At 37.1% G+C, this 12,157-nt stretch overlaps 1 protein-coding gene across 1 annotated transcript in view; it reads right to left on the bottom strand.

Annotated features, from left to right (window-relative positions):
• The window catches only part of NKAIN3 (Na+/K+ transporting ATPase interacting 3), a 205,971-nt gene that overhangs the window by 13,906 nt on the left and 179,908 nt on the right, over window positions 1-12,157 (bottom strand). Inside the window, exon 6 of the mRNA XM_009889790.1 lies at window positions 11,735-11,795. Within this exon, the coding sequence (XP_009888092.1) occupies window positions 11,735-11,795 (61 nt within the window). The remainder of the gene's footprint in view (window positions 1-11,734; window positions 11,796-12,157) is intronic.

Genomic DNA, 12,157 nt, shown 5'->3' on the forward strand with positions numbered 1-12,157 from the left:
AAAATAACTGCGCTGTTGATCAGTGTCATGCCAGCATTCCCTAGCCCTGGTAAATGCACTATCAAGTCCTTCTGTCATACCCTCAATCTGCCTCAGAATATCTGGTCATCCACTGTTTCAGAGCCAATGTGGATGTATCTGGTAAACCTACGACTTCCTCACATCCAGGTGCAGCAATGAGTATTCATTTGTCTCTGAGTGCTTTTCGGCAAATGAAGAAATTTATTGCACCTCATATTGTTATTGCATTTGTCCTGCTCTATCTTCACCTTCAAGATGTCTTGCTGATCTCTTAATATTTCTTTTGGCATTACCATCTCTGTTGCCAACTCAAAATAACACCTCAAAACCCCAAAATATCCTATGACTACATTCTCAGCTTTGAAAATAGAGCTAAGAATGTAGAGCATTACAAAATTGCAGCTCACAATGGCTAGTGGGCTTCTCATATATGATGGAGTGAAAAAAGAAATATCACGTATGTCAGCAAACATGATGGCTATGAAAATGGTTTTCTCATTGTTAGAAAGTTTCTATCATTTCATATTAGGAGAGAGATGAATGTGCAAAAGGGGAACAGAGTTTGTAACAGGATTAATACTCATTTTGAAGCCACCAGTGAATCAACCTGCTAATGATAAAAAAAGATAATGCAATACTGACCTCATCAATAAAAAAGTCCTCACCCTGAAGAAACATGAAGTAAAAAATCCACTTTTATGAAAACCTTATAACTCTCGAATTTCAGTCCTCCAAAATAACACCTTGTCATGATTAAGGAGGAAAAGAAAATGAGTAGAAATCAATGCCAAGGAATAAAAGTAAACATATAAAAGGTGAGAGTCACATGGCATTACTTGGTTTTGCTGCACCTAACCTGTAATACTGAGAAAAATACAGATGTACTGAGATTAATTTTCTGCTAACAAATCCAACAGCACTGGTAAGAGAAAGACTTGTTATGATACAGAGCTAATAACTTGCATCACTAAATACTAAATACACTAAAGACTAAATACTAAATAAAACAAATATAATGTAGACTTTTCAAAAAATAGTTTTTTAGGAAGCAGTAATATATTTTATTTGACCAGCTGGCCCAGCTGGAAAACCATATCTGCTGTATCACCTGATTTAGTAAGATAAAACCTTGCTGGAAATCTTGCTTCTTATATCCTGAAATCATTAGGGCTATACAAATAGTACAACTAGAAAATATGAAAAGTACAACATACAGACAAGTCCAGGTTTACAAATAGGAGGAATTTAGAAAGGTTATTTTATGAAGGATTGAAGGTATGCTGACATCAGAGACACAGTAAAGAGAATTAAAGAATAGGTTACAGTAAAAATTCAACAGGATAAAGGACTTAGCAAAAAAACCCTTAAATTATTCTTAGTGTTTGAATATCTTCTTCTTTCTTTTGTTCTTTGACTGTGGTTCTCCTAAGAAACCCTTGTCATTCTTTATTTGCACAGGTCTTTCTCTTCCTTTGGTTTTATCAACAATCAACATTCTTATCCCCTCCTTTTCCAAACAAAATTGACAACATTTCTTGGTGGAAAATGATGGTTGCCTTTATATTTATGAGATTTAGAGCTGAGATTTTTGAAGATGGGTAATGGATAGTTAATTCTTATTTGAGTTGTTTGATTTTGCCACATTTTGAGAAAATATATATTAACCAAAAAAAAGATCTTCCAAAATTATCTGACTGTGACCTGAAATTTATGGCTCGGTTCAATGTATTTCACTGGCTTGTGCTGGTTAGCCATCTCTTTTTTAATTTATACAGTTAATTGAGCAGTCTCTAAGGCTATAATGTATGATTGCATACACTGGGATCCACTACATATGATGGGATGCATGTTGTATGATTTTTATTATGGATACTCCCTTAAAACAAGAAATGACCAGCTTTGACTTTTATAGTGCTGTATATCAAAGCTTAGCATTAGAAAAGAATTTTGAATAAACCTCAGCTTCAGGAAGATTCAGTGGCAGTCTCTCAGCTCAGCTGTTCTGTATGGATCTGTTTTCATTTTTGAGGTTATTGTCTGTAAGGAAAAATGGGGGACATTTCTTTCTTCTAAAATGAAACATCACCATCAGTCTCTTAGACCAGACATGGGCATAAAGGAAAAGGCATTGAGAACTCTGGTCACCTAATTCGCCTGCAAGTGTGTTGAGTGTGTCAAACACGTTGGGATACACATAACGGGAAGCCGTGGGAATATTTATCTCAATTGTAACTGTTCATCTCACTGAATCCCTATATTCCTTAACAGCATATAAACAAGATAATTTATGGCCTGGTGCGGAGCCTGATTAATTCTGTAACCTCCTTGGCTCAGTACACGGCCTCATCACATGGGCACGCCTCTCGCTCCAGGCTTATGTGTCCCACACCAAAGGCAGAAGTTATTACAAGACAGAGCTCTTAGGCGTGATGCGTTGTTGTGGTTTGGGATGCTGAAACAAACAACAGATGCTCTCCCCAACCTCTCCCTTCAGAGAGAGAAGGATGAGAGAGAAAGAGACTTACAAGTTTAAAAGAAACTAAACTACTTTACTTAAATATTAATAATAAAACCAAAAGATAATAAAATTAATAAGAAAATAATGAAATATATACAATATATACAAAACTGTATTGAGCTCCCAGGATGACAATCACATCACTGGAGGCACTGGGAAAGTCCTAGATTTGAGTCAGCAATGGATGAGAGCTGAACTCAGGATCTGTATTCAGTAATGCACAGATTGGGATAAAAGGCAAATAAACGGACAGAGTCCTCCTTGGACGCTGGCCACTGAAGAAAGAGAGGTGACCCTTTAATCCCTCAGTTTTATACTGAGCATGAGGCAGATGGGATGGAATACCCTGTTGGTCAGTTTTGGGTCACCTGTCCTGTCCGCTCCTCCCCGCAGGTGGGACCCCTCTACTCTTTTCTGCTTCCGACCCTCCAACGGGGCCAATAACAAAGTGAGCTGCCCCTGGGGGTTACGGCAGTAAGTATAAGCAGGAGCCTCTCTGCATACCATTCCTTGGTATAAATTATAAACAATCAGGTGTTACCTCTGTGAGAAGCTGGCACTGTCTGAAAAATATGCTGTTAATTTCAGAAAGTTCAGTTAGTTAGGAGAGGCTTAGGTGCAAAGTAAAATCACAAACCAGAAAATTAGTTCTGTTTTACCTCAAACCAGGACATGTGCTAACTGGGAAATTATCGCTCAAGCAACAATAACAATGAAATGATATTACTTAAGCTGAGGCCCAGAAATTAAGATAACCCATCTGCATGGAAGTTAAGACTTGGGGGAGATGGCACGTGCACAGAAGAGTGGGAGTCTGAAAAGTTTTTTTTTCAAGCTCTGCAAATTAAAGCAGACACGAAGCTGTTGCCATTTAGAAATGAAGAAGTAAAGAAGATTGGTACTGGGAGTGGAAAATGGATTTGTATAGAGGTTTCATTTTAATGGAGAAATTGGGTGAAAGGTAGGGACAGGAATGGGCACCACTTAGGCCTGTATGTGATGTCAAGTGGAAAGCTCAGGAGAGGGACGCCGGATGCTGGAGTAAGATTGATTTAACAATAGATGCAATTTAAGTGAAAAGGCTAAGGTGCTGGCAACTGGGGGCTGGGATAGCGTCCATTTAAAAGCAGATTTAATTTAAACAGAAAGGCCAAGGAGGTGGAAGGTGGAGACTAAAACAAAATCAATATTAAATCAGCTAAGTAGAAGCTTGAATCAAATCGGCTAGTTAAAAAAGGGCATGCTGAGTATTTGGGAGTATGGAAGTAATGCATGGACCTAAGAAATGTCAAGGAATTATCAATAAACAAGATATTCCCTCTAATCAGAATAATGTTTCTGTTTTAGTAAGGATATTATTTATTACAGTAGTAAATAAAAAAAATATTAAAGCAAGGTGTGATCCTCAGCTTAGGGAAAATTATATGATTACAATTATATTCCTACTTGAAATTAATTGTCTTTTATGTATATATGTGTGTGTGTGTATATATGGGATATGGCATATAATATTCAGAATCAATGGCAGAAATGCTTAACATGAATTATATTTGCAAAATAGAAATTTATGAGGTAGTAGCGAACTAGCCTTTAAAAACTCTCCTTTCTACTTATGAGTCTGGAAATCAGTTCAAAGCTAAGGAGAATCTGTATATACCTATGCTTGAAACCAAATGTGTATATATACAAATACATATCCATCCATATGCACATACATATCCATCTACACACATATTTGCATACATATATATGTATGTATTTACCTAAACAGGTAAAAATTGGCCAATATATGACTTAATACTGTACTGACACATTTTTCTGTTCAGAGAAATACGTTAGTAATTTCTGCAAATAATACGTAAAAAATATTTTGCCTTCCATTCAGATATTTCTAAATGCTTCACCTGTACTCCTGAAGCCTCATTTAAACCAGTATATGTATGTGTATATTTCTAAAGTCAGAATCCAAAATCGTGGATGGAAGCCAGTGATTGCAGCTCTGTACCATTTGGTATCTGAAAGCTCACACGAATCACTGATATGAAAGAGATCTTAAAAAAATTTTAAATTTTACAGCCCTAAACTCTGCCTCAACTTTGTAAAAAAAATAATGGACAGATAACTCCAACTTGATTGAAGTGATCAAGTACCGCGTTGATGTATGAAGTAGAGGAGAGTACATATCATCTCCTGAGCTATCTGTAGCACCAGGCAGCTGGCTTTAGGTACTCGGCTTTTTCTCATCCACACAGGAACATGTCAAAGCCGTACCATGTGTTCACCATCACTGCTCTCACCTACTAATATTCTGGGGAATACCCAATAATAAGTCTTTGCGCTAAAGTGATTGAGGTGGTTCTTTCCTACTGGATTTCAGGAAAGAATTTCAGTTTTGTGCTTATGGGAGGAACTGTGGGAAGGCACTGGAGGACTCTTATAATTTGAGTGATTTACCCTCTTCCTTAACAACAAATAAATGAGCTGCTGACTTGCATGGAAACAGCATCTTTCCTATTATCTTCATACCTATTGCCAGGCAAGTTAGTCCAAGTTTAAAGTCATAATTAAACTTGGTGCAAGAAGAGGAAATTAGAGGCAACTCTACAGTAAGAAATGAGCTCTTTACTGAAGATAGACTAAAATATTTTACTCAAGTGGTACAGAAACTCAAAGATTTTCTTCAAGTTCTTTGATTGACACCTTATAGTGAGCTATACTCTATCAATGAAAAACTGGAATTAGTTTACACATGTCATTTAGATGATGCCATTTTCTCACACTTTGTCCGCACCTTATGTGGATAAACCTTACATGTTGCATGCCACATTAAATGCGTGGTACTTTCCGACATATAACTTCTGCTGCTGCTAGAAACGTTCCACAGCCAAGACTTCCCTTTTCATATGCTGTTCACTATCTATTATTTAAGGACAATCTCTCAGCTAGAACAAGATGTTCTGTAACTGCCCATGGAGATCACAACTGGAAATGAAGACTATTTTGTACATTTTGCTCGGGCAATGTAAAAGCAGAGGGTGGCATGGGTATATTTTTCTGAGTTGTTTTCCTGTGACGGATTATTCATCTACAGTTTTTAAGCAGAAAAACAGAAGAGAAAATCATGCCTCTGCTGCAATTTTTTTTTTGCTACTGACATAACTAGGATCGAGATTTCTTCTAGTATTTAGCATTTATATTGTTTAACTGCTTTTATTTTACACCTCCTGAGAGGTTTTACCCTTGGCTGTGTGCATTATATCTATGCATATGTTTCTAAAGGAATGAGAACAAGCAGGCAATGTATGATAACTTAATGTGAAAAAAAAAGAAAAAAAAAAGAGCAAAATCGAAATAGTATGTAGCGGTAATTTCAATCATATAACATCCCTGCTGTATTTATACCTTCATTAACTACTTCAGAATTCATTGTGTTAGTTTAGTGTAGGAGTGAGCATGCATTTTCAGTTAATTCACACATTAAGGCTAATGATAAATAGGAGAACACCAATGGGACTGTAAGACCATACTTTGTCCTTAGAGTAACAGGTTAATCCTTTAAATTTCCAGTATGGGAGAAAATATAAGGTATAAGTAGGATAGTAAATAGCTGAGTCTACATCTAATCAACAAACTCCAGCTAGATAGACCTCTGAAGTCTCCTGAAACTGGATCTTGACATATGTCTCCATTAAACGTTTGGTGAGATTGGCCTGGGCCACAGCTGAACTGAGGGAGGGAACCTCCTGGATACTCCTGGTGCTATTTCTGGTTCCACTTCAACCTCTCCTTTGATTCACGGTGGGCATCTGCAAGGCGATGAGAGCAGCTGCTAACAGTCACCCCCTGGCACCAACCTCCCCAACACGTGGCAGCACACCAGTGCGAGGAGCAGCAGGAACAACCGATCATCAGCCAGATGTTTTATGGCATTAACTGGGCTCCCTGGCTTTCCAGATGTCACAGACCACATCTGAGAACAGCTACATTAGGCTCTTGGTCTCTGCACTTGTTTATTTTTAGAAAACTGTTCAGTTGAATGAACACTTATGGGATACATTTTGGTTATGGATTCATTATCGTTCTGCGCCTAGTGATACGTATAGTCTACGCCTGGCAAAAATAACTGATTCTGTTGTTTTACCGAAACTGGTATATCGAAATTCTGGGGTTTTTGGTTGCTTGTCCAGATGAACAGGAAGAGGCAAATTGCTTTTCAAGCCTTCCAAAAATGCTGATAGTCACTGCCATTTTACAGAAATGCCAAAGCCAGGAGAATGCTGTCAGCCTGGCAGCTATAGTGTTGTTTCAGTGCCAGGCAGTAAAACTGATTATAATTTTAGATGTCTGTGTCAAGCACATTCATCCATTGGTCAGTAACAGCACATTTTGTTTCAATATCTGAAGTCATTATGAGCAGTGAGTGCTAAAGGCCAGTGATAGGCTGTGCTGCTGGTTACTGTTTGAAAAGTTTCATAAGGTCCCATTTTCAGTGAGGTAATTAAGGATAGTCGTTGCCTGGGGATGCTTGATTCTTGTAATGCTCAACAGAAGCATAGTGCAGGGTTCCTCTTCTTGGTCATCTTTTATATTAAACATTTTATGATAAAAATTCTTTTTTCTAGAAGGCAAATGGACTCAGCCACATGGGAAATAGCAATTGCTGTAAAGATATTAGTAGTGTGTTCCCCAGAACTGCTTAGTTAAGGAAACATGTATATTTATATATAAAGTTAATCACACGTACAAACATATATGAGTCTGTTGCTAATGTAAGCTACTGCTAGTTCTTTATTCCTTTTACAAAAATAACATATTTATAAGAAATTTATCACTGCTGGACCCACTGTGTAACAATAAATATTAAATTATATGTGAAGAAAGAATTCTTTCTCTCTTGTTTGATTCCTGCCAACAGACGCTCAATGGTGTGTATAAATGTAATGCCATATGTCAGATAAGGCAATGCAGTAGTTTTTCAACAGTGGTAATAATGTATCTTGCTTTACTTAATATTTGTCTAATGATGGCGTATGGAGGTTCCTATTGATACCACAGTATAGGGAAGCTCTTCCTTTTTTAAAACAGATTTATCTTCCTCTCTCTTCTGAAAGTACAGCTGAACTCTTTCCTTTGTTTTTGCTCATGCACAAAAGAGGCTTGAGCTTCCTCAGATTGACCTTTTGGTGTTTCAGTCTTGTTTTTTACAATAAAATAAATGTTGAAATCACAATTGTAGGTTTCTGGCAAATCTTCCCCTCTGATTTAATTTTTTTTTCCTTATGGAATTTGTATGTAACTCAGCTTCCACTCCACAAATTCACATACAGTACAGCACTATCATTTCTGACATGTGTCAATGTCATATTTATGAACTAGTATTCAGCAACAATAGTGCTACCGTTTCTCAAAGAAAGTCCAGAAACTATTTAGAAACTTAATAATGTTTTTAACAATGCATTTTGCCTAGTCTCCAGATTCAGCTTTATTAAAACCATTCACTACCTCTGACAAAGTAGCAACAAGCTTCTGAGTTCATTTTTAGGAGAAAATGATTCACAAACAGGATAGTGACAGGCTTTTATGATTACAGATTTCACATATTCTGTTCCTTCAAAAGGGCTTATATAGATTGATAGATCTACAAAGAAAGAAATGAAAAAATGAAGGGAAGAGATATAAATAGACTTTTTCATTAGGATGAATGATGGAAGGTATTAACCCCACTACAGCAGTGTGCCTTTTACATGTCTTTTTCATTCCTTTTGACCTGCTATCATCTTCCTTCTAAGTAAAAGTTAACTACAGTCTGAAACGTAGGTAAGGTGAGCAATATCTGGAAATAAATGTTTCCTCAAGCATTATTACTGTTCAGAAAAGTGTCCATCAGCTGAAATGTCAGGCTCAAAATCCATTTAAGCACTGCACAGAGGCTAAACAGGCAGCTATTATTAATTTTTAAGTCTGCCTGACGGGTTTCAGACCAAGAACTGGGGTTAACTTGATGCACTGAATATTGCAGAGTATATTTAATTAGAGAGGCTTTGACTCTCAGAAGGCTGAGGATTTATTCTGTGCAAACTACTGCAAAAATATGGTGGAATAGCTGCATCTACCTAAGAAAAGAATCTGCTGCATCGTATTAAAATGCATAAAATTGCCTTTTCATTGCAGTTTCTTGGACTTTTATCCTAATGAAATCACTGTATACTTTTAACCTGTTTTGAAGCACCACTCTACTTCTCTCCTAAGTAAGTTTTTGTTCATTACGTTGAAAGTTAATGTGAATTTTTCCAGAATAAGTCCTGTTCTTCTTAGATAATTACCTAACCAAACCATTTTTTCCACTGCACCTTACATGGACGTTTTTTCATTTAAAACATATCTGTGGGATTGATATAAATGAGTTAACATTTGTCTTCAATGTATTTATCTATTAGCAGAGAGGACTCTAAAAATAGGCATTAAGACACAAATTAACACAAAGTGAGACACTAAAGTGCTATTTAGTTGCCTTTGATCAGATTCAGCATCTTAAAAGGAAAATAAAAAGAAGTAACAAACCAGAAATTATTTCCCTCCACTGGTTGTAAAATCTTCTAGCTGTATCTATTCTGGTTCTTTGCTCCACTTCCAGCACACCTCTCTCACCCTCTGCCCAAGGTCATCCTCCGCTAACTAAAAAAATCTATTCACACAGGATTCTAGAAGATAATATGTAAAGGTACAAGTAAGGATGGGAAACTTGCCTGTTCCTAATAAAGGACTTAGAACTAAGTTATACCATACTTTCCAAGATGAGTAAGACGATTTACAACTGTATGTAAGAAAACACCAAATTGCCATCGGCAGTTCTGAATGAAAAGCAGAAATTAAATGTAGATGCCCAATTCCTGTATAGAGAATGGACAGTGGGTTGGTTTTATTTACTGGATCACCTTAGCTCTTGGTGTGTTTTACTGCTTAATAAATATGTCAACTGTTCTCCATTCTCAGTGACTTAAATTCCATTGTTATCATATGACACGAAGCTCTCAAAAGACAGTAAGGTGGGCTTGCAGTCAGAGGAAAGCAGATCAGGCCTGTAATGTCAAAGACAGACCCTGGCCAGAGTCTTCTGAAGGAGACACATTTTCTAAGTGAACGAAGCCATCAGCTTGGCAATAACCCTCTTGTGAGGCCCTGAATATAAACCACCTCTTCAGCAGGTGACTGTATTTTCCAAGAACGTGTTGTATTCTTTGGTGGGAGTTTTGTCTTTCTTTCATACGTGCATTTTACGTTTTACATGGGTGTGTGAAGCATACTATAAAGGGCTAAACAAATCCAACAATAATATAGCATACTTATGTAAAAAGTGAAGAGTCTGTCTTCCCAGGTAGAGATACAGCTGTGTTTGCATGTGGCTGTGCATGTACACGCACTATTGCCCTTTTGAAAAGTCACTGTTATTTGTGTCTTCCTTATCAGTCTGCCGGCCTTCCCGGTCATTTAATGAAGCCTCCCTGTTCTAGGAATTTTGTCAGTAATTGTCTCCAACAATGCTTCCATATACCTGTATGAAGCCCTAGCTACCATCATGACTCACCACAGACATACAGAAAGGACAGTTGTTTCTGGATTTTACTAACCAAAGACTCTGTTTATACGTCCCGAATTATAGGGCCGTCTTGCTGCTGCACTGTCCTCTGCTGTTACCCCGTGTTACCGGTTCCTGACTAACTGGCAATTCCCAGCTTTCCAAGGGAGCGTTGTCTGGACTCTTCCTCCTCCTCAAGACCTACATGCCATGTTTCTTCTCCAAGTGTTCATATTTCTCCTTTACGGCACCAGTCTTTGTCCAGGCTCCTTGCACCTTTTCACAGTACACTATGTGCACAACATGCTTATGACTCTTTACCACTCAGCCTTGTCTGAGAACCTCTTTGATCTGTTTTCTTCCTATTAGAAACCTAAATGACAGCGTTAAAATGGATTTGACATTAATGTCTGTTGCATTACAATGGAGAACCGAACATGGTACAGTTTGCAGCAATGGAAAAGTATTTTGTTTATGGTCCTTCACACTGTTTTCAATCAAAAAGTCTGTTTTTCCATCACGGCTGTGAAATACTTGAATTATGTTTTCAATAAGATTTTCCAGATATTATCAAATGCTTTCCTACACACCAAATTAATTTTTCCTAGTATATTCATTTCTCCCACTAGTGCTATTCTCTGAAGAAACAAAACAACTATGTTAAGATTTATGAATAAAAGTTTGTGAATAAATATTTGGCTGTGTATTATTTATCCTATAGCCACAAAATGGCATTGGTATTTTTTCCTTTTTTTTTTTCCCTAGAGGTAGATATTTTGCTACTTAGTTCCTCATACATGAGAGGAAGTAACTGCAGAATCACACATACTCCCTTTTTGTAAATAGGCTTGTTCTTTGCTTCTCTTTGCTCATCCAATATCATTTCACTCTCTCTTTTTCTTTTACCAATCCCTTTGCTAGTCAGGTGGGTATGGCAAGCTTGTTAGGCAATTCTCACTATCTCTTTTCACACAGTATCCTACCAAAATGTTCAACATATTCAGACTTTCACAATGCCCATTTAATTACTTTTGAGAAATACTTTTTGAAAGGTGTTCACATTTTCAAACTTTTTCAGCAATATGGTTATGTATATAAAGGTTTTCTTGACAAAGGCAGGTTAAGAACATGGGGTCAGCATTTCAGATGCATGATCTAGTTACTTGTAAGTGTTGAACAGGTCTATTTAATTATTGATCAGAGTGATACTGTACACCGTAAATGGCTTGACCTGTCATCTGCATTAACTTTACTGCTGATAAACTGTCTCTTGGAAAAACAGACTAAATATTTTCAGGAGCCTTGATTCAAATTTAAGCGTACACACATAAAAACTTATATATATATGTGACACAGATCACATGCTTTTCAGCAGTATGACTGGTTCATGTTAGCGGTTCACAGATCCCTATGAACAAGCTTAGTAAGTACAATTCTGACACCTAAATAAGGTGGCAGTACCTAAATAAGTATGTGTTTGAGCGAAATTGGTAGTGTACATGAATGCCAGATTCTGCTATTTTTCAGACTTCGTTCTTTGCCTTGGTAGTTAATGCAAGACTAAGTCTCACCCCAGGTACTGTGGCTCCAGAGATGGAGAGGTGTGTATCAGTACTTACAGCTGTCCTCTTCCTCCATGAAAATACTGATCACGTAACAGGCATACACAAATCCAATCAGCTGCATGAAAGAGGAGGAAAAGCGATCATTAGAACACATTGAACACTCGTTAAGCTTTAGTACAATGCTGTATAAATGCAGGTATCACAGCTATATTTAGAAAAGATTTGCTTCCATTTCCTGAACTCAGATGTAAATTTCAGTGCAAGTGGCCACAAACAGCTAAATTAAAGAGACTTTCTCTCTTTTGTTCATGTTGTACTATATTTTAAAATCTTTTCCTAGCCTCACTGAGATCAGTATTGATGAATACTAGTATAGAGTAATACTGCTGGAAAATGCTTGGACCTTAATGTTCAGCTATTGCTTACGTTCCTTTATTTGTTCAATACCTCTGGTCTCACATGACTTTGTTCACATGA

This window comes from Charadrius vociferus, unplaced genomic scaffold (assembly GCF_000708025.1).
Source record: "Charadrius vociferus isolate BGI_N301 unplaced genomic scaffold, ASM70802v2 scaffold167, whole genome shotgun sequence".
Classification (NCBI taxonomy): domain Eukaryota; kingdom Metazoa; phylum Chordata; class Aves; order Charadriiformes; family Charadriidae; genus Charadrius; species Charadrius vociferus.